The following is a 24,462-nucleotide window of genomic DNA, read 5'->3' as shown; positions in this document are numbered from 1 at the left end:
TATCTCATAATCAGGAATGTTCCCATAACCATTTTGCTGCATACCATTTTGTTGGTTGAAGACAAAAGTCGCTATGTGTTGGTTTGATGCCATTTCTTATTTCTAGGCAATGCCCTAAATGGAAAAGTCAATACTCTTGAAATATATAGAGTACACAAGTTGTAAACAGCCAATAAAGCCATTTTCTTATTTCTTTGTTCCTACAGAAACTCCACATATTGCATGAAGGTGTCAATGTCCTTGACTGTTGCAGAGAATGAATCAGGCCTGTGCTACAATAGCAGGATCCGCTACTTAGAAAAATCTGAAGTTACCAAAAGAAAGGAGATCTCATGCCCAGACATGGATGACTTTAAGAAGTCTGATCAGGAACCTGATGTTGTATGGTACAAGGTAACTTAGCATGAAGTCTAGATTTTTTTAAACATTATTTAAAAGCAGCCTTGGGGGTTGAAATAAAATTGCCAGTTTTTGATATTAAACAGTTTTCTTGGAAGAATGAATAGATTTACAAACAAGTAACATGGAGATATATCTCCTATATGTCACTGACTTTCATGCATTTCCATCCGCAGATGTCAGAAGCTGACTGACTTTGCCCAACTGCTAAAAAAAAAAAATCCACCCAATCAATTAAGGATAAAGTTAAAAAAAAAAACCACACAAAACAAATTAGTTGATGGACATATAGAAATACTATGCTCTATAAAGAAGACAGGGCCATCATTATCAGTAGTACCACCTATGAAGGATAACCATTGTTACCATGATGCATACGATGAGCTACTACATTAGAGGCAGAAGTGACAAACAGGCTTCATGCTACTCATGTAAACACAGTTAGGAACACAGTTAAGGTTATGGTTAGCTGGGTGTAATCTATATTCAGAGGTCTAATAGAAAGTCATTGAATGAAGAATAGATTTACTTATGTAGAGACAGTATTGAAGTAAACATGAGTGGAAACTGCTAACTCTTACTCCTAAGGAGCAATCAGTGGAATTCAGAAAGAATGAAAGTGGTCTTTCAAGAGTAGTAGCTTTAGAAGAGCATAGTAAGTAACATAGCCTCTCTTAACACTTGCCTACATTTCTGAAGCCAGTTATCTCCTCCCCCCAATAGAACACAGGACAAAAGCAGATAGGTAGAATCAGACCTTCAATTGCACTAGACCTAGACTAAAGCACACGAGGACAAGCCTGGTAGAAAGCAGAGAATAGTTACACAACTTTAGATACATTGTTCTTGCTACAATCATGGGGCCTTATAGTTCTAAACTATTTTCTAGAGCATAGCACCTGCCACTTTATACAGGCTTATATATGATAGCCACAGGTGATCAAGTACATTTTTTATAGGTGCTGTGTGCATTATTGGACCAGATTTCTTAAGAGTTAAATTCTTTTTTTGGTATGCATCTACATTTCTTTTTTTAAATTTTTTATTAGGTATTTTCCTCATTTATATTTCCAATGCTATCCCAAAAGTCCCCCATACCCTCTCCTCCACTCCCCTACCCACCCACTCCCACTTTTTGGCCCTGGCATTCCCCTGTACTGAGGCATATAAAGTTTGCACGACCAATGGGCCTCTCTTTCCACTGATGGCCGACTAGGCCATATTCTGGTTGGGTAGGGGAGTTGGGGGGAGGGTATGGGGGACTTTTGGGATAGCATTGGAAATGTAAATGAGGAAAATACCTAATAAAATATATATAAAAAGAAATATAGATGCATACCAAAAAAAAAAAAGAGTTGAATTTGGTTGTTTCTGTAGGTGTCTGTGGTCCTGCACTACCCAAGGATTCTGATACCTGAACATTCAAAGCTGGTAGAAAATTTTACATTTGAAAACATGTTCATTTCACACTTGGAGTAACTTACTAACAAATACCAAGAGAATGTGCTCAACTCTCACTTCCACTCATTCTTTTTTCTTACAAAGATATTATTATTATTACAAATAACATTTATTCCCTCAAGCAGACTATTGAAATTTAATGGAAACTTTCATACTATCATCAAAATCCTTTGCATCTATGAAGTAATTACTATATTTTATTCACTACAATAAGCTTTGTCTCTACATCATCCTATCTAAATGTCAATACAATTCTGTATGGTGAGTGTTTTTATGCTTTTTAATAATGAGAAAGAATCTTCAAGAGAAGCAACGTATTAAATTTATTTATGGTGTGTGTATGCATACACTGTAGCTATCTTCAGACACACCAGAAGAGGCATCAGGTCCCATTACAGATGGTTGTGAACCACCATGTGAGTGCTTGGAATTGACCTCAGGACCTCTAGATGAGCTATTAACCACTAAGCCATCTCTCCAGCCTGAGAGAGCATTTTCTTAATTACTATGCTTTTCTACAATGCTTCAGTTTTGATCATGGATCCTTCAATAAGATGTAAGGTTCATGAAAACCAGCCATGCTCCTACCTTCAAAAAGAAGTAATAAAAGAGTTCACTTCAATTTTTTTATGAGGAAAAGGCGAGTTGACCTACCCCAGAGATAGCAGCTGGAGGTAAATTCCAGGCCAGCAAGCTCTTTGTGCAGTAATTCATTCTATCTCATCTTCTTATCTTCTGCTAACTTCCTTCTGCCCCTTTCCTTATGTCTTATAACACCCCTAGTCACTTACTCCCAGGAAAATGCTACCCCCTACTCCCCTCTACAAATGAACCAATAAATACAGAACAAAAGGATTTCAAAGCTCTGCCTGAGTAATAATGTCTAAAGTCTAGTTTATTAACTTTAAATTATCTTAATTGATAGAAAAGCATAAAATTGTGTGTAAGAGTTGTGCAATGTGATGTTTTAATGCTTGTATACATTTTGCAATATTTATATTGCAATATTTACATTAGATTAAAAGAATCTATCTCCTCAGGCAAGTATCATTTGTTTGTGTTGAGAATGTTCAAAATCCTTTCTTTTAGATATTTTATAAAAATTCAATACCTTGTTAATTATAGTCAACGTACTATAAATTAAAACCATATCACAAACTTTTGAACCTATATGAATGTAAATTCAAGAAGTTAACCTCTTCCCCCTCCTCTATACTGTGAGTTCTCTGCTCTCAACTTCTAAGAGATGCTTTTTGCATTCTAAATGTGAGTTAAATCATTTGGTACATGTCTCTTTGCACCTGACTTCAGTTAATGCAATAATCTCTAGTTCTCGCCATGTTGTCATAAATGACAGAAGTTCTAGGATGTCATAACTTTTTCCAGTTACCATTACACTCTATCTGCATAACATATTGTCTTTATTCATTAGTTGTACATGTAAGTAGTTCCCGATATCCTGCTTTTTGTTTGTTTGTTTTACTTTCAGTAAAATTTGCCCTTTTCCTTTAATATACTAAATGTTTGTCCTCTGCATTGACTCCATCTTTAGAACTACTATATAAATATTTTATCTCTATTTTGTGGAAGAAGAGACTAGAGACTCAGATAGAAAAACTAAATAGTAATGTATGCTTTTCATTTTTGGATATGACACTAAAGAATCTGTGAGGCATCCAAATCTGTTGTTAACCATTGAGTCTCACATTAAAGTTCAAACAAACCCTAGAAGATTCTTTGAGGTACTAGGAAAATATTTTCTTCTTAAAGTTATTATTTGGGTATGGGACTCTGTATCCTTTTTGAAGTCTAAATTTCCTACCTGACAACACAGGAAGGAAATTTTCTCTGGCTATAGAACTGCTATGTGAAGTGGAGGATATATTTGTAGAGAGTTCATTCTGGGATAAAACCTAGTTTTGAAATGTCTTATGTCTTATTTTCCCAGCTCTTTTGTAGCTATCTTTACAAATATGCAATCTTTACAATCTTGTTTTCATTATGTTCACCTCTATTCCTTTAATTGTCTCTCTTACACTGTTACTCTTACACTCTTTTGTGAGTTTCCAAGATTGTGTGAAATATGTTGGTGGTAACCTCCAATGGCTATTGTCCTCGTCCCACTTGTATCACAGAAATGAGTCTTAGCTGGTATGTATTCACAAAGGGATACTGGGATACTGAGAATATATTCATAAAGATGGATGAGCAAGCCAATTTTGTCTGTGCATATAATGCAAGGGATAAAAGTAAGTGGTCCAACTGGCTTCTATTGCATTTCATTGGTTAACAGAAGGAGGACAGGAGAGGAGATACACTTATAGAAATTCTTCCTGATACTATATGAATGACAGCTAGACACTGGGGTTAAACATTGCATGACTTTTATTAGCATTTTAGAAATGAGAAGAATATTTTATTTCCTGAATTAAAAACATTTAATAACTTCTTATTCTCTGTTAACAGTTTTCATAAGAGCATCTAGTCTTTTTTAATATTTTTCTTTATTTTTTACATTACTTTTCATCTGAATGTATTAATTTTACATGATTATATCCATTATACATTTTTTATACATGTATAGAATATATGTATTTTTGTTATGCCATACCATTACTGCAATTTGTCCACCTTCACCTCATTCCTTAATTTCCCCAGGAAGTTTACACTTCATTTATCTAATTTAAAAAGGAAAGGGAACTCTAGCTTTTCAAGAATAATAACAGAACAAACACAAAAATGTACTTTGGCATTCAATATTCTCCTAGCTTAACTAGTTGTCTCAATTGGTAGCCCAATGATAATGAAGAAAACGATGGCAGTTTGACTTTTTCTTGTTTTCACTAGGCCTGTCTAACTGTGGATGTTTCTCATTAGTTATAATTGATACTGATTAAGAATAAATGATTTCATATTCATTTATTCATTCATTCATTCAATAGATCATTGGCTCTATGCTTAATTTCTGGGTAACAACTTGGGTAAGACACAACATTAGGAACTGGCAATGGTGTAGTGATGAAATTAAACACATGGAACCATTCTCCTGGAGGTAATGTATAAATAAACTGGCTCTTCTCAATGCTCTAAGAAGGATATGTTTCAATCAAAATATGTGAGAATAGCTTCTACTCTTGACTAATAGCATCCTTGTAGTAAGTCAAGGGCAATGCCATGTATGTTTTTCACCAAAATGAAAGCTTAAAACAATGATTTAACTGTTTCTCAACACATAGATGGAAAGATCTCCCATGCTTGTAGAATGACAGGATTGATATAGCAAAAATGGCCATATAGCTAAAAGCAAAATACAGATTCAGTGCAATGCCCATCAAAATCCCAACTCAATTCTTCATAGAGTTAGAAAGGCCAATTCTCAAATTCATTTAGAATAACAAAAGAAACAGGATAGTGAAAACTATTCTTAACAATAAAAGAATTTCTGGGGGAATTTCCATCCCTAACCTCAAGCTGTACTACAGAGCAATAGGGAAAAATCTGCATGGTATTAGTACAGTGACAGGCATGTAGATCAATGGACTAGAACTGAAGACCCAGAAATGAACCCATACACCTATGGTCACTTGATCTTTGACAAAGGAAGTAAAACCATCCAATGGAAAAAAAACAGTATTTTATTTTATTTTATTTTATTTTATTTTATTTTACAAATGGTGCTGGTACAACTGGCAATCAACATGTAGAAGAATGTAAATAAATCCATTCTTATCTCCCTGTACAAAGCTCGAGTCCAAGTGGATCAAGGACCTCCACAAAAAAACAAATACACTGAAACTAATAGAAGAGAAAATGGGAGAAATCCTCCAATACATGGGCGCAGGACAATATTTCCTGAACAGAACAGCAGTGGCCTATGCTCTAAGATCAAGAATCTACAAATGGGACCTAATAAAATTGCAAAGCTTATGAAAAGGCAAAGGACACTGTCAATAAGACAACATAGCAACTAACATATTTGGAAAAGACCTTTACCAACCTTACATCCAATAGAGGGCTAATATCCAATATAGACAAAGAACTCAAGAAGTTAGTTTCCAGAGAACCAAATAACCCTAATAATAATGGGGAACAGAGCTAAACCGGGAATTCTCAACTAAGGAAATCCAAATGGCCAAGAAGCACCTAAAGGAATGTTCAACATCCTTAGTCATCAGGGAAATGCAAATAAAAACAACCCTGAGATTCCACCTCACAGCAGTCAGAAATGCTAAGATCAAAAACTCAGGTGTCAGACAGGCGTGGTGGCACATGCCTTTAATCCCAGCACTCAGGAGGCAGAGGCAGGCAAATTTCTGAGTTTGAGGCCAGCCTGGTCTACAAAGTGAGTTCCAGGACAGCCAGAGCTATACAGAGAAACCCTGTCTCAAACAACAACAACAACAAAAAAAAAAAAAAACAAAAAAAAACAAACTAAACTAAACAAAACAAACAACAACAAAACAAACAAACAAAACCTCAGGTGTCAGCAGATGCTGGCAAGGATGTGGAGAAAGAAGAACACTCCCCCATTGTTGGTGGGATTGCAAACTGGTATAACCACTCTGGAAAACTTTTGGTACCTCAGAAATTTGGACATAGCTATACCACTCCTGGGCATATACCCAGAAGATGTTCCAACATGTAATAAGGACACATGTCTCACTATATTCATACCACCCATATTTATAATAGGCAGGAGGTGGAAATGACCCAGATGTCCCTCAACAGAAGAATGGATATGGAAAATGCGGTACATGTACACAGTGGAATACTATTCAGCTTTAAAAACAATGACTTCATAAAATTCTTAAGCAAATGGATGCAACTTGAGAATATCATCCTCTTCCTTGGGCACAAACCCAGTGGTCAGGAGCTTGGTCACACCAGGATCTCAGGGTATCAGAGGCAGCTTGACTCCCAGGAACTCTGACATACCCAGAATATCAGGATCACGGGATCCTGGAATCACAGGATCACAGAGAAAGCTGGACTCTGAGGAGTTCTGAATGAACTGAGATTATGGGAAGGACAGGCTCCAATCAGATATATGGAGGGCAGCAAGCATTTGAGATAATCAGATGGCAGGAGGCAAGCATAAGAACAGAATCAACAGAAACCAAGTTTATTTGGCATAATCAGAACCAAACACTCCCACCATAGCAAGTCCTGAATACACCATCACACCAGAAAAGCAAGACATGGATCTAAAGTCACTTCTCATGATTATGATGGAGGACTTTAAGAAGGACATGAATAACTCCCTTAAAGAAATACAGGAGAGCAGAGGTAAATAGGTGGAAACCCTTGAAGAGGAAACACAAAAATCCCTTAAAGAATTACAGAAAAACACAACCAAACACGTGAAGGAATTGAACAAAACCATCCAGGATCTAAAATTGGGAAAAGAAACAATAAAGAGGGCTGGTGAGATGGCTCAGTGGGTAAGAGCACCGGACTGCTCTTCCGAAGGTCCAAAGTTCAAATCCCAGCAACCACATGGTGGCTCACTACCATCCATAATGAGATCTGACTCCCTCTTCTGGAGTGTCTGAAGACAGCTACAGTGTACTTACATATAATAATAAAAAAATAAATAAATAAAATAAAATAAATCTTAAAAAAAGAGAAAGAAACAATAAAGAAATCACAAGGGAGATAGTAAACCTAGGAAAGAAATCAGGAGTCACAAATGCAAGCATCACCAACAGAATACAAGAGATAGAAGAGAGAATCTCAGGTGCAGAAGATATGATAGAAAACATTGACACAACAATCAAAGAAAATGCAAAATTATAAAATCTCCTAACCAAAAACATCCAGGAAATGCAGGACACAATGAGAAAACCAAACTAAGTATAGTAGGTATAGAAAAGAGCAGAGATTCCCAACTTAAAGGGCCAGTAAATATATTCAACAAAATCATACGATAAAACTTCCATAATCTAAAGAAAGAGATGCCCATGACAATACAAGAAGTCTACAGAACTCCAAATAGATTGGACCAGAAAAGAAATTCCCCCTATCCCATAATAATCAAAACAGCAAATGCACAAATCAAAGAAAGAATATTAAAAGCACTAAGAGAAAAAGGTCAAGTAACATATAAAGGCAAACCTATCAGAATTACACCAGACTTCTCGCCAGAGACTATGCAATCCAGAAGATCCTGGGCGGATGTCATATAGACCCTAAGAGAACACATACATGCCAGCCCAGGCTACTGTACCCAGTAAAACTCTCAATTACCAGGAATGGAGAAACCAAAGTATTCCATGACAAATCCAAATTTCCACAATATCTTTCCACAAATCCATCCCTTCAAAGGATTAAAAAAAGGAAAACTCCAAAACAAGGAGGGAAAGTATGCTCTAGAAAAAGTAAGAAAGTAATCTTTCCAAAAACTTAAAAGAAGATAGCCACATGAACAGAATTCCAACTCTAACAAAAATTATCAGTAAGCAACAATTACTTTTCCTTAATATCTCTTAATATCAATGGATTCATTTCCCCAATAAAAAGACAAAGACTAACAGATTGGTTAAGTAAACAGGACTCAAAATTTTGTTGCATACAGGAAACACACCTCAGTGACAAAGAAAGACAATAACTCAGAGTAAAAGGCAGGAAAACAATTTTCCATGCAAATGGTTTCAAGAAACAAGCTGGAGTAGCCATTCTAATATGGAATATAATCGACTTTCAACCTACCATTATCAAAAACGATAAGGAGAGACACTTCAAACTCATCAAAGGTAAAATCTACCAAGAAGAACTCTCATTTCTGAACATCTATGCTCCAAATGCAAGAGCATCCACATTCATTAAGGAAACTTTACTAAAGCTCAAAGCGCACATTGCACTGCATAAAATAAGAGTAGGAGACTTCATCATTCCACTTTCACCAACCGACAGATCATGGAAACACAAACTAAACAGAGACACAGTGAAACTAACAAAAGTTATGAACCTAATGGATTTAACAGATAGCTACAGAACATTTTATCCTAAAACAAAAAGATATATCTTCTTCTCAGCACCTCATGGTAGCTTCTCCAAAATTGAGTATATAATCAATCACAAAACAAACCTTAACAGATACAAGAAGATTGAAATTATCTCATGCATCCTATCAGATCACCACGGACTAAGGCTGATCTTCAATAACAACATAAATAATAGAAAGCCCAAATACATGTGGAAGTTGAACAACAGTCTACTCAATGATAATTTTGTCAAGGAAGAAATAAAGACATAGAAGACTTTTTGGAGTTTAATTAAAATGAAGGCACAATATACCCAAATTTATGGGACACAATGAAAGAAGTCCTAAGAGGAAAACTCTTAGCTCTGAGTGCTTCCAAAAAGAAACTGGAGAGGATACACTAGCAGCTTGACAGCACACCTGGAAGTTCTAGAACAAAAATAAGCAAATTCATCCAAGAGGAGTAGATGGCAGGAAATAATCAAACTCAGGGCTGAAATCAACCAAGTGGAAACAAAAAGAGTTACACAAGGAATCAACCAAACCAGGAGCTTGTTCTTTGAGAAAAATCAACAAAATAGATAAACCCTTAGCCAGACTAACCAGAGGACACAGAGACAGTATCCTAATTAACAAAATCAGAAATGAAAATGAAGACATAACAACAGAACCTGAGGAAATCCAAAAAAAACATCAGATCCTACTACAAAAGCCTATACTCAACAAAACTGCAAAACCTCAACAATTTTCTAGATAGATACCAGGTACCAAAGTTAAATCAAAATCAGATTAATGAACTAAATGGTCCCATATCCCCTAAAGAAATAAAAAAACATCATTAGTAGTCTCCCAACCAAAAAATGCCCAGGACCAAATGGGTTTAGTGCAGAGTTCTATCAGACCTTCAAAGAAGATCTAATTCCAGTTCTTCACAAACTATTCCACAAAATAGAAACAGAAGGTACTCTACCCAACTCATTCTATGAAGCCACAATTACTCTGATACCTAAACCACAAAAAGACCCAACAAAGATAGAAAACTTCAGACCAATATACCTTATGAATATTGATGCAAAAATACTCAATAAAATTCTCACAACCCGAATCCAAGAACACATCAAAACGATCATTTATCATGATCTAGTAGGCTTTTTCCCAGGGATGCAGGAATGGTTCAATATACAGAAATCCAACAACGTAATCCACTATATAAACAAACTGAAAGAGAAAACCATGTGGCCATCTCATTAGAGGCTGTGAAGGCATTTGACAGAATCCAACAACCCTTCATGATAATAGTCTTGGAAAGACCAGGAATTCAAGACCCATAGCTAAACATAGTAAAAGCAATATACAGCAAACCAGTAGCCAACATCAAAAACTAATTGGAGAGAAACTTGAAGCAATCCCACTAAAATGAGGGACTAGACAAGGCTGCCCACTCTCTTGAAAATCTGAAGCATTTTGAGCAATGTTGCCACAAGTCGAAAAATACACACAATCTTTGCTTCATGTATAAAGTTACAAAGTGCTACATAAAGTTGTCTTTAAACTATTCATAAGTAATTTTTGTTTAGGAGTATTTATATTTAATCTCTCTCTCTTTCTCTCTCTCTCTCTCTCTCTCTCTCTCTCTCTCTCTCTCTCTCTCTCTCTCTGTGTGTGTGTGTGTGTGTGTGTGTGTGTGTGTGTGTGTGTGTGTTTGCATACTGAAAAATAGATCAATCTCAGAAACCAAGCAATGTGCAGGTCTATGAAGACATTTGTAGCTTTTTCTTCTACTGTGTTTAACCACATCAGCAACATAAATCATTTGCATATTGCATTCTGTTCCCCTGCCTCCTGCCTTCACTTGCTTTTTCTTCTTCTCTCAATATGCATAAACTTTACTTGAAGTCACAGCATACATATTCTCTCTATAAGCTTTATTTATTTGCATACCTATACCACATTTTTATAAAACCAGTATCCTGCTGTGTATACCAGTCTTCAGCACTCTGCATTACACACAAACATGAATATTTTTCTATGGTCAAAATTTTCAGCCTAGTTTTCTTTCCCAGGTCATGTGGATTGAACTCAACACAACACACTTATTAAGCACATGCTGTACCACTGAGCTACATCCACAATCCCAGATCTAATTTATTTCTTAATGGTTCATAGGATGAAGGGTACCTTATTTATTTAACATTCTTGTACTTGTGGATTTTAAAACTGTTTTATTAATCAAAAGTTTCAATATTAATTCTAGTAAACATGAATATATCATTTTGCTTTCTGCTGGCACTATCATTTAATATATGTTCTGTATGATTTTCAAAACCAGAGAGAAAAATATCCTAAATTTTGATCATTTGATACTTAGATATCCCAAGGGATGCAACAACCCACAAACCAAAAATAGAAACTGAAGTAATTCAATAAGATAGATCACTGAAAATTTTCATTCTATTTTCTTTTTCAATTACAAGTTAAATGCATGATAGAGAAAAATAGAAATACCTTATTTACAACAGTGGCAAACTGTAAGGCACTCAAAACTTTAGTAACATTGGAAAAGATGTAAGTAAATCTAATTTATGGAAAAATATGAAATATAACCTCAGTTAACAGATTTAAAGTTTATTTCTGCATGGAAAACTATGACAGTTTAAAGTGACAAAATTAAGAACTTTGAAACTGAAAAGCACATTTCCAGAGCTATAGGTGTGTTTGTTCTTGGTGTACCTCTGGTCTTGCTTTTTTCATTTTTTTTCAAGAAGTTTCTTCAAAATAACACCCATCATATCATTACTTCAGCTGTAATCCTGCATTATCCTTAAATTGTTTTTAACAATACATTTATTTATTTATTTATGTGTGTGTGGCAGGGGAGTGGGGGGCTCCACACACTTGCCATAGGACATGTACAGAGAATAGAGTATGGCTGGCAGAAGTTGATACTCTGTTTCAACCATATGGTCCTTAGAATTGAACTCATGTCAATAGACTTGTGGTAATTACCTTTACCTCATGAGCCATCTGATTGGCTCCATAATTGTGAATTATTATACAGGAGCCTTATCAGTTTGTCAATAAAGTACAAAGTAGGGGAAGTATTCTATGATTTTTGATCGGGTCTTAGCATTTCAGTGAGCCTTGTCTCTTGGCAGATTCTATCACACAGACCTATGATCTTTACTTTTATCTTTTGCTCTCAAAGAAGGAAGGCCAGAAGTGTTAGAGGGGCCATTTTTCTTTGTACAATTCAGAGGCTAGGGGGAGCTTTAATGTTCAGTTATTCGCTCCAGTTACTGTTCGCTAATACCTATGATTCTCTGCTTAGGGTAGAGATTTTCTTCATGCTAAGGTAGAGGTTTTCTCCATGACATCAACTATCTGAGAAATCTGAGAACTGTTGAACTTCAGTTGGTTTGGCTGTGTTCTTTTCATAATAATGATAGTGATGGCTAAATCCCCTTTAATGAGCCTGAAAAAGATGGCCCTGGCTCTAGAAATGTAACTGCTTAAAATGTTATTTCTAGAGTCCTATAGGAATGTTAATCACATTGCTATTCAATAATTGATGGATATTTAATCTGAAAAAGAGACTATTGAGCTAACAGCAATAGAATAATAGTATTTCTTACACTATTTTAGCATGTGATATTTTATAATACAGGGCATTGACATGCATTGCCTCATTTAATCTTTATTATCTCAATAAAAATTGTTACCCCCATTTTAAAAAAAAAATTAGGTGCAGCATCTGCTCCAAAACATAAAACTCATATTTTTATTTAAGTGTTCAGATCTAGTACTTTAAGTCTTCATGACTCTGTGCTATTAATACCAACATTAAGAATGAAGGTATGACAGGATATTTAGAACATTATAGGGAAAAGACTCCTTGGAGTAAGGGATTTTAGATTTTTGAGGTAGGGTAGAGGTATGGCTTGTAAGGTTGAGGTTCATTCCCAATTTGTACTTGTGGTCCAAACCATCTGTTCTATCCTTATATAGCAGAAAATGTGGGTTCCCTGAAGACCATTAACGAGATGTGTTATCAAAGGATAGTACAAAGTCAGGTGAAAGGATGGAGTCATCCAGCGGGGAGGTGGGCTTTACATATTCAGATACAAGTGATTTGAGGATCAGAAGTTACTGACGTGCCTTTGTCCACACAGCTGCTTTGTGATTAATCCTTAGAATCAGGTGATAGATTTAAATCACCCATCCTGATCTTCTGGCAGTGAGGAATGAATTGTTTGTTCTGAATGGCAGTAAATTAATCATGCCCACCATAACAAATGGATTTAAACACTTCCATGGTTATGAGGATGATATCTCATAAGTGGGTTATGAGTACAGTGGTGACTGTTTCAAGACAAAAACTCCAATATCCAAATGAGTCAGTCCATAGGTTAATATCAAGATACTATGTAAACAGATGTCTCTTTTGTGCATTCCAGTCTCCCAATCTGGCAACTGTTTGTATGTGATATCTGTGTCCAAAGGAGGACAAAAGGGAAAGAAACTTAAACTTATATACTGGCATTATGTTGATTGTGCATGAACATTTTACAAAAACCTGCTCCATAAGGGAGAATAAAACTATAAAATGAAGCTGGATGCTAAAGAACTAGAGGGAGACAACTTCTACAGATCTTCAAATTGATGCAGTTTATTTCAATAATATTGGGACCAATACCTAGTAGAAAAATAGACAATGTAAATATTCATGATTTTTAATTATTTGATTCTTTGTGGTTTTCCTAAATATTCTTAGAAAAACAACTACTCTGAGACTTTATCTGTGCACTTAAAACCTTGTTCACTCAATGATCTGTCACAAGGAACCACGGATGAGACTGAAATGTGGCATATATTTACTAGGCAAGGAAGGGACAGAAATGATGAAGGGATAACACTAAGCTAGACAGACAGTATCTTAGAGAAGAAATATTTCAAATAAGTAGAACCAAGGCCTAGAAAAACATCTGCAATTCTATATACATAAATAGACCCAGGAAAACTGACTAACAAAACAACTTTCTGAATGGTAGAAAGAGATGGGAGCAGACAGATTCATTCATTTATGTGGTAAAGATAACTTGCTAAGGGCCTCTCCAGTCAAAATACAGTTCCTCCACCAACCTGCCAAGACTAGTGTTAGAGTACCCTGTAAAGAGCTGTGCATATTCAGGCAGCTGAAGTATTATGGCACTGACAAGATAGTTAAACAATTAGGATTTATTTTTTATCCAATCAGTCCATTAGCTCCATTGCTTATTAAACAGAACAAGAGATTTGAGAGAGATACGATTCAGGATCAAAAGTTTTAGAAATGGAAACATTTTTTTTTTGTATCTATGATACTGTTGCTTAAAATTGTGGTGGGTAAAAGTTCTGTCTTTGAGTAATGGCAAATCAGATGTTATTTAATATTATCTCCATAATAGAAAGTGAAGAACTGATACTTAAAGAAGCTGGCTAAAACCTGCATTTCAGCCTGGAGATATGGTCACCCAAACTAATTTTGTTTTTGCATCTTTACCACGTGGCCTGAGGAGGAATGAAGAAGGCATGAAGACATTTCCACAAACTGCAGTTTCACAAAGACACACCTCCTTCTGCTAGCTACAAGGAGTCGTTTATATGTCTAAATGGCAAGTTAGAAAGTACACAAGACTGTCTAGATTCATCTCAGAGGACATGCAAAAATTCTAGCCTGTTTCTCAGGATCTATTTTCTAAGTCCTCTACATATTTTGGTTTTTATTTCCTGCATTGGGGTAGGAGGTATCTGTGATCAGTGAATATAAAAGTACTTGTAACTAATCACATATGGATTTTTTCCCAAAATGACATTAGAAAATGAGGCCATTTATCTTTGAATAAAATAAGTGTGTGGGCTTTTGCCTGCCCCCACCACCTCTATGTGAGAGTAGAGCAGCTCCGCTTGCATTTTCCTTTCCTTTCAGAATGCCCAGAGGGACCATATTTTTCTTTAATGACCTTCAGAATGATTCTTTAGAAATCTGAGGCTATCAGTGTTGGAAGCAATGCGAAAATAATTGTGGATTATTGTTGTATGACGTTAGTGGCAGCTGGGCCGATCTTTTTCCTCTCTGTTTAGACTTTTCTTCATTTTCCCAGAAACCCTATATCCCAAGGTTTAGCTCAGAAGCAAATCTCATATAGGTGATAAACCTTGCCAGACACGCTATGTAATATAATTTCAGACAGACTCTCTTAACTGCTCTTCAGAAAGACCCCAGGGAGTAAAGCAGCCTTATATCTAGATGTCCTCTGTTGTATTACTTTTATTTACTCTCTGAAAATGTGTTTGGGGAGTTGTAGTGGACATATCTCTTGAAAATTATACCTACGAACTTAAGTGCCAATGTTTGTGCTTTGTTGCCAAATCTACTGCTAACAAAAAAAAAGTTATAGTGAAAACCTAATAAATAGGTACTTGCTCTCACAAATAATTTATAAACATTTTAGGGCACTCACAGCTGGAGACTGAGAGTCAATACAGATTCCAACATTATGTGAGTGCTTTAGATATGTGTATGGAATGTGAGGGTAAGGAAGAGTAGATGCAGATGGCACATACACTACACTGGTTAAAAGAAAAAAATACTTTCAGCTAATACATAATCCACTTTGTAATCAATTTTTGACTCACTCAGAAGGAAAATGATAAAAATAATTTTGTCTTAACTGTACTCCTTTATAGCTACCTGCTATATTTCTGTTAATGTTTGTACAATGATCGGCTAACAATTTGGTTAAAAACCTTCTAGTTGAAAGGAGAGAGACTTAGAGCAATATATAAAAGTAGTTTAAGAAAATTCCCAATTTTCAAGCTACTTGCCTGAGTATTCGTCTATACTTGGTGGCTAAATACATGTAACTCACTAGAAAAGTATTATGCATTCCTTTCTTGGGAAGTTCAAAGTAGCATCAAGACTTTCACATCAAAAGGAAAGGAGAATTTGTTTCAAAAATAAAATTTTCTTCTTTTTTTCATGTATCAATAAATTCACAAACCAAGTAGTTGATTTATCTATGCTATTACTATACCAAAGTACATCTTCATTTTCTGTGTTTCTAAGGAAATTCTGAGCTCTAATTTTCTAGATTCCATCCAATCTCTTTTGACCACAAGTATGGAAAGTCTGAGGTAGCAGTATTTGTTTGTTTGTTTTGGAGGGTATTTGTTGTTTATTTTGGGTATTTTAAAACAGAGAATACTTAATAAAACACTTAAACACTTCAATGCTGCTGTAAAAGTCTGCTATAAATGTTTTGTGATACTTCAGATTCCCATTAAATATGCTACATGGCCAAATGAACCACTGACCCTTGGGACTCTTAGGAAAGACCCATATCAATTAGAAAGAACAGGACATTAAAATAATATTTAGCACCACTTAACACTACTTTATGTGTGAGTTTTGCATTCTGCAAGCTTGAATGCTTTTCTGGTTTTGCTTAGCTCTGAAGTCTTGTTGCTTTAGGAGTCATGTTTTTAAAGTGACTCCTGATGTTGTAACTAATGATATTTGAACTGGATGCAATGATATGCATCTATGATATTGCCTGGACACTGTTTAAACTTCTTAGTTACACATGTGGAAGAATACAACCATACAATTTTACCTTGCCAATTCTAAGTCTTAGGCTTGTGAATATTTATTTTTCACTTACGACTATTTTCCCTGTAGGAATGCAAGCCAAAAATGTGGAGAAGCATAATAATACAGAAGGGAAATGCTCTTCTCATCCAAGAAGTTCAAGAAGAAGATGGAGGAAATTATACATGTGAACTTAAATATGAAGGAAAACTTGTAAGACGAACAACAGAATTGAAAGTTACAGGTAGGAGCTTGTTCTACTACAGTGTAATAAATGGAATTTTAAAGAAAACTCGATTTGATGGGGAAGAGTTTTGTTCAAAGAGACAACTTCCCGTATACTTAGAATTGGCAGCAAATCACGCTGTTGGCAATATCACTATTAAGATCCAGTGAACAAAAGATATATATATATATGGAACATGTGTGATTAGAGGTCAAGGGCTCATTGGCTGCCTATGTGTCCTTTCCTGTTATGAAACATTCTTAATTCTTCATTCCACTGCTGATTGTGAGTGTAGAACTCTGAAAAGATCCTGGAACCATTCTGAGAATGTTGACTTAACACGTGTGAAATCTCCATGTAGGCAAAAACTGCTTTCAGATTGGAAATTTTGGGGGGGGGGTTGGAATGAAATCCTTTGAACTTCATTTATACTAAATTCTTTATGTTAGAGTTCTTGGATAAATGAACTCCAAGTGAGAGAAAAAATGAGTAGGAGCCCAAAGGAATTTAAGAGATAATACTATTATCTGGTAGGTATTTTAGTAATTGATTTCAACCACATAGTATGGAATCTAAAACTATGATAGTATTTTTCACAAAAGGTATTGTATATCCCAAGAGATGGTGTGATAATAATTCACTTTTCTTTGTTCATCTACAAATCTTGGTTAATTTACCTGTAAACTACTTGGGTAGTTCTTACCTAAATTTTTTGGAACAGAAGTGACTCATAGTACAATTCTTTAAAATGTTTGGATATTTACATATAAATAATGAAACAGCTTAAGGATGAGACTCAGATAAAATGCAAAATTAGTTTATGTTACATAAGATACAAATAAACTGTCAGTAATCTTACAGTATTTTCTTATGATCCATTTCATGATGTCAGGTATGGACCTTTTCTGTGGCATCATCTTGGCATTCAATAATTTTTTGATATCGTAGCATTGAGGAGTTGGCATTCAGAAGTTACATTAATAGTCTTAAGACTAATGTACTTAAGCCTTGCTTATCTAATTACCTAATGTCGACATGATCTAGTTGATAAATAATGACATACACTTGCTAATTTTAAGTGATCTTTTTTAAAATGACTACTTTTGTTTATCTCTGCCTGATCTTTTAGAGTTAGTATTAAAATAGGATGTCTGAGAGTCTCTGAATTCAGACATATCACTCACATATTCACGTAAATTTTTAATCTCCAAGCTTCAATTCACTAGTTCACATTCCATCTTAATAAATAACCATTTTATTTCTTAGTTTCAATTTGCAAAGCACCCGCTGTGAAAGTTTAAATAGTTCTTGGGATTAGAATTTCATGTTCTTTCTCTGTCTGAGTTTTCAAAGTAACTAGCATGTTGGACTAATCCTAAGTAGCAAAGATCTGCTTTTGATTAGTTTCTGAGTTCTTCAATGTGAACCAAAGTTCCATGACACATTCATGGCAGAAGATTCAATCACAGACTTATCATTAATAAGTGACCTGACCATGAACAAGACATGGTCACTTTGACTTAACCCACAGATGCTTATCAGATTCATGCTAAGCCCTTGTGTTTGGCAATCATTTATTAAAGTTTATGACATTATAGCAGTTGGCTTGGTTTTAAGCTGAACTATAATAAAGCAGGCATTAAGCCTTCTTTACAGTCTCATCTAATGAATTTTGGTGAGAACAATTTTTTTCTGTAGTTTTATTTCAAATCCTGGGAAAAACACAGCTAAGGATGATTACTGTATTCATTTATATCACTTTAATTTACATGTGATAATTTTTATATTACTAAAGTAGGGGTTTAACAATTCATTTGCTACCATGCAGAGGGTCTCAAAAGTTACTGTGTATCAGAGTCATGTGGAATGAAGCAGGAAGGGTATACATTTGGATTCTCAGACCCTTCCGCAAGATTCCAATTTAGTATACCAGTAACAGTCTTTTTGTTGAGGGACTTCTGTTCCATACCTCTTTGTGGGGAATTGCAGGCTGGTCTCCAGTAACTCTGGCCCCTGCCTAAGGTACCACTTCCCACAGCCCCCACAAGAGAAGCATGGTCAATAGTCACATAAGCAATGGCCCAAGCTACTGACCTTCAGGCTAAACTCCTCCCAGTTACCTAGCAACAGTGAAGACCATAAAAAGGGGTGCTCAGCCCACACCTCGCTCTCTTATTCCTTTGTCCTCTCACCTTTCTCTTCTCTCTCTCTCTCTCTCTCTCTCTCTCTCTCTCTCTCTCTCTCTCTCTCTCTTTCTTCCTCCTTTCTACCTTCTCTCTTTCCCCTGCATTTCTATAATAAAGCTCTAAAACCATAGAGTCTCTGCTCTGCTCCTTCAAGTTCCGCTGCGCACTCTGGTCAGTGTTGGAAACTTCTTCCCTCTTCCCTTTCTCCCACAACCCTTGTGGCTTTAGCAAAGTAGCTGGGGGGGGTGGTCCCCAGGCAGGACTGCCCCTTGGCCACCCCCTGAAGAGTGAGATAGAGGAATGCCCACCCAGGGATGGGTGGATAGGGTAGATAGCAGCCTTCCCACGCCTGACTGACCAGAGAATAGGGAAACTCTGGCAGGGTGTGAGCATCTTTTTCCTTCTGTTCTTCCCCAGGGCCCCAGGCCCCCCTTTTTTATTTTGTTCCCAACATCTCTTAAGGATCAAGAATGCTTTGAAAGACAATGCTAGAAGAGAGGATGTTAGTTAATTTAAAAGGCCAATGTTGTAGGTTTGATTTCCTATGTTACAGTTTACATACATACTATAAACACATTCTCCCAGGTCTGAAATAATTTCCCTTCAAGAGCTAAGAATGAACATGCCAACTCAGGTGGTTGGTAACCAAGGGAAACATGGCAAGGGAATTTGTAGGCAAAGCAAATCCAATCAATTAAATCAATTATTTATTCACTAAAACTTTACTATTTCTAACTATTTGAGACAGACCAGAGAGAGAGAGAGAGAGAGAGAGAGAGAGAGAGAGAGAGAGAGAGAGAGAGAGAGATCCTAGAGCCAGAAAAATATTCAGAAATTCTTTCATTATTATTCCCAGGTCAGTCAGTGATAATCAGTCATATAAGAAAGTATATATATATATATATATATATATATATATATATATATATATAAAGAAATTAAATGTTATTTTTGAAAATGGCTTCTAGGTATAGAAGTTTGAGTTGCTATATGAAAGCTGATTCTTTTTTGTGGTATTATATGCTTCATCATGAAATCAATTACAGTGATTTTCTTCTTATCATTCAAAATCCAAGGCTGGCATCATATAAAAGCAAAACCTACTTATTCTTATTTAGAATCTAGTAGCATAAAGACATGGGGCAGAAATTTTAATATGGAAATAATAGTATTTGTTAATTATAAAATTGTGTAGGTTAAGGTTAGATGGTGTGTTGTAAGTGTACATATTTTATAAGATTATCAATTTTAGAAGGCTATCTCCCCACTGTTATTTGAAAATTTATAAATCTAAAAACCATGTCTTCAATGAAACAAATGTTAAGTGCTGGTTAATTTAAGGAGATCAAATTTTTTTTGATTTATAATCTTTTATTTTTTTTTAATTTTTAATATTTTTATTACATATTTTCCTCAATTACATTTCCAATGTTATCCCAAAAGTCCCCCATAGCGCCCCCCACTTCCCTACCCACCCATTCCCATTCTTTTGGCCCTGGCATTCCCCTATATTGGGGCATATAAAGTTTGCAAGTCCAATGGGCCTCTCTTTCCATTGATGGCCGACTAGGCCATCTTTCGATACATATGCAGCTAGAGACAAGAGCTCCGGGGTTCTGGTTAGTACATCATGTTGTTCCAACAATAGGGTTGCAGATCCCTTTAGCTCCTTGGGTACTTTCTCTAGCTTCTCCATTGGGAGCCCTGTGATACATCCAATAGCTGACTGTGAACATCCACTCCTGTGTTTGCTAGGCCCCGGCATCGTCTCACAAGAGACAGCTATATTTGGGTCCTTTCAGCAAAATCTTGCTAGTGTATGCAATGGTGTCAGCGTTTAGAAGCTGCTTATGGGATGGATCCCTGGATACGGCAGTCTCTAAATGGTCCATCCTTTCATCACAGCTACGAACTTTGTCTCTGTAACTCCTTCCCTGGGTGTTTTGTTCCCAATTCTAAGAAGGGGCACAGTGTCCACACTTTGGCCTTCATTCTTCTTGAGTTTCATGCGTTTAGCAAATTGTATCTCATATCTTGGGTATCCTAAGTTTTGGGCTAATATCCACTTATCAGTGAATACATATTGTGTGAGTTCTTTTGTGATTGTGTTACTTCACTCAAGATGATGCCCTCCAGGTCCATCCATTTGGCTAGGAATTTCATAAATTCATTCTTTTTAATAGCTGAGTAGTACTGAGGAGATCAAATTTTAAAATGTCCAGATATTAAAAGATGATAAGTTAGAAAGTTAACCTTTGATAACGAAATGATTTTCTATATGAAATATTTTCAATAAAATTTCTCTAAATAGCTTTCTTATTGCAAAATGGGTTTAGTCTAAAATGCAAGTTCCTGCAACACATTTATTATATAAATCACAGCATACTTGTACAACATTATTATAAATTTCATTTTATTTCCTTTGAAGCTGCATATGCATATGTAATAAGATAGAACAGAAAACATACACAGTTGCATGTTTAGATCATGTGCTCAGTGTGCCCATAGCTAATAGTTTTATTTCCCACAGCATATTTTATGTGGCTATTTGCAATTTTGTAGGATTTTCCCCTTTATTCTCACATGGCATTTGTGGAGAGGACTAGTTGAAGTAATCAGATAAGATGGGAGATTTGGGCCTTAGAAGGTGAAGATGCAGATCAGGTGATAATGGAAGAAGCAGGAAAGGAATGAGAGAAGATGAGCAAGATAATGGAATATAGTCCCTGGGGTGAGCAGAGGTCTGCCTTAAGAAGGTTGAAGAGAGACATAAATTACTGAGACTTTAAAAAGAAACAAAAGGAGAAATCCAACATGAGTTGACTTATTCACCTGGTGAATCATTCATAAACAAATGCTTTTATGCAGCCTTTTAGAAATGAGCATTCTCCATTTAGGAAACAAACCCTAGCAAACTGTTTTCTGCTGAAGATGAAAATAATAAATAAATAAATAAATAAATAAATAAATAAATAAATAAATAAATAAATGGAAAAATATTTGTATAGCTGAATCCAAACAATCAGTAACCCTCCAGTGAATTCTCAAATGTTTATATGATCCAAACAAGTACTATATATGAATGCTGTAGACCAAGGATTCCAGGCCTTCCTTAGGGGCAGTGAATTGCAACATACTGCTGTTTCTCAGTGCTGTCAAATGAGAGTAGGGTCCACTATTACTGGGTTCTCTGACATTTTTGTAAAGAAATGGTAAAAGTCTACATTTTTTAATGTGGAAATTCCTGAATTCCAATGCGCTCTGTGAAGCATACAAACTATGTTGGTTGGCTCAATTGAATTTAGCAATTGTTCATTTATTTTCTTGCCATAAGCAATTTTGTCCAGTAGGACTTTGTTTTGTTTCATTGTGTTTTAGACAGGGTTTCACTTATGTAGTGTTAGCTGACATGAAACGTGCTATGTAGATCATTCAGGCTTTAAGCTCACAGGGATTCACCAAGCTCTTCCTCTAGAATGTTAAGATTAAAAAAGAGTGCAACTGTATCTGGCATGCTCAATAGGACTTTAAAACAAGCTTCTATGTGGCTGGCTCATAAGTTATTCCCACCTCTAATAGTGGAGGGGGGTGTTTTAAATCCTAGAGAGTGTTGGAGAGAATAGACAAGCTGAGAAAAGTACTTAGTAACTATCCCAGTCGCAACATCTAATAGACTGGAGAGTAAAGGGGCACACTTTATGGATGTAATACTGCAGAAAGAATATTGGCAAATTGATTACTTCATAGAGAAGAACATTCCAAACAATGAAGCATGTTGGTCTTGGGTGTTACAGATGAATTCAAAGCTCCAGGAGAAAACACCTACCTTGGCTTTTTCCTGAAGCAGTGAGATAAAGCAACACCAAAAGCAACAACCCATTGCTGTTTGTTCTCTCTTCTGCACTTTCTCTCTGAGCAGCCAGTTGACATGATCTGAATGCATGGGTCCTGATGATCGCACAGAAATGGATCTCATTTGTAGCTTTTCTGTGACTTAACTAGGAAAGACCTCTGCAGTCAGTAGTTCTTGGCTGAATTAAAGAACTTTCATGATACGTACTGCTCGTTTGCTCACACACAGGTACAGACATTGTAGGACCCAAACAGGCTTGCACCAACCGCATTCCCATTCCTCGTAAACCTCTACCTCCTCCTCCCTTTCTGAGTAACCCTAGCCTTTTATTCCCCAACAGCACACCCTGGATAGTGTCCCACTGACTACTGTGCTTTTTAAAGTGTTCTGATATTCTCTTTTCTTTCTAGGCCATCTTCTCAGATCCTTACTCTGTGTTGCCACTACTCTAGGACCTCGGACCTCAGTGAGTTTAGCAATTTGTGAGTGATAAGAACCAAAAGTGTTTTCTTCTGAATCAGCTTATTTGCAGTTTAATAGATATTTCAATCCTGCAACTTGCAGGTATGACTAATGGTGGGGAATTCCAGTAACTCTTCAGGGCCTGTGCGAGTTCTTCTCAGACTGTGACAATTCCTTGACTGCCGATGGCCGATTGTTTCCTCTAGAAACAAGGTCAACCCTATTGCTGACCTTGAGAGACTAAGGGAAAAAATACTACTTAGAATTATGGAAAGGAGGTCTTTGGGTGTCAGGTGAAAGAGTGATTTTCTCTCTTTCTGTTTCATCACTCTTATTGTATCTCTGTCCTCTCCATATTTCCTTCACTGTGTTCTAACCTATGACAAGAGAATATCTATTAACCCTGATGCTGACAGCCAGGGTCAAAGGGATCACCAGTTTCTGTCCTAAGAAAACGTTTATGTCATGTTCCTATGCCCTGCAGGGAGATAAATGAGCATTGCTAACTATCCTGTCGGCAGAAAGGCTTGTTTCTCTCTAAAACTAGAGACTATGAGGATATTCATTCTTGTGGGCTGATTTCACAGGCAGCTATTCAGGATCACAGACTAGAGGTAAGGGTGAATGTGTTAGAGGACACAGCAGCAGAATCTGGCAAATGAGTCACATCCTTCTCAGTCCAGCTCTAGAGGCAATCTTCTAGCACCAGGGGTCCTCAATGACTCTCCTTTCTGGCTTCTCTGACATCAAGGAAGTAGTAGAGTAGGCTCTTTAAGGAAGGGATTGCATTTTGATTCCTGGGTGTGTACCCTGTGATATCCACAGAAATAGATTTTTTTCTTAGGTCCAGTGTGTTTATTAGTAAAAGTTTCGTCTACTTTGATTTGCCTAACTTGAAAACATTGGTTTGGTCAAGCAGACAATAGTCTATCAAGTGACTCTTCTGTAAAACAGAAAACTGAGGCTTCCTAAGGAACGAGACTAGCCATGAACTCAGTCTAGTAGAGTGGAGGAGTGACTTGGAGAAGTCCAATTTATGGGATCAGACGTTATACATCACATCTATTCAGAACTACCAACCTTTTAGCATTGGTGAGATCTTTTTTTTCAAATTTAACAAGAGAAATGAGGAGTTATAAAGGGTAAGATCCTTGCCTATAGTGAGTGACATACAAAATAAGTAGTGCAGCTATGGTTTTATTCCATATTTGCTTCAAATGTTGCTCTTTAAGCACTCTCTTCAAGCTACCTGGAGAGCTCCTGCCT

General features: G+C 36.2%; 1 protein-coding gene across 1 annotated transcript in view; it reads left to right on the top strand.

Moving 5' to 3' along the window:
• The window catches only part of Il1rapl2 (interleukin 1 receptor accessory protein like 2), a 664,928-nt gene that overhangs the window by 39,731 nt on the left and 600,735 nt on the right, over window positions 1-24,462 (top strand). The window contains exons 3-4 of the mRNA XM_085838339.1: window positions 207-393; window positions 16,560-16,713. Of these exons, the coding sequence (XP_085694465.1) occupies window positions 207-393; window positions 16,560-16,713 (341 nt within the window). The remainder of the gene's footprint in view (window positions 1-206; window positions 394-16,559; window positions 16,714-24,462) is intronic.

Source organism: Mus caroli, unplaced genomic scaffold (assembly GCF_978045245.1).
Source record: "Mus caroli unplaced genomic scaffold, Mus_caroli_1 scaffold_5, whole genome shotgun sequence".
Lineage (NCBI taxonomy): Eukaryota > Metazoa > Chordata > Mammalia > Rodentia > Muridae > Mus > Mus caroli.
Note: the sequence above shows the minus strand (reverse complement) of the source record. Positions and strands in the feature narration are given on the sequence as shown.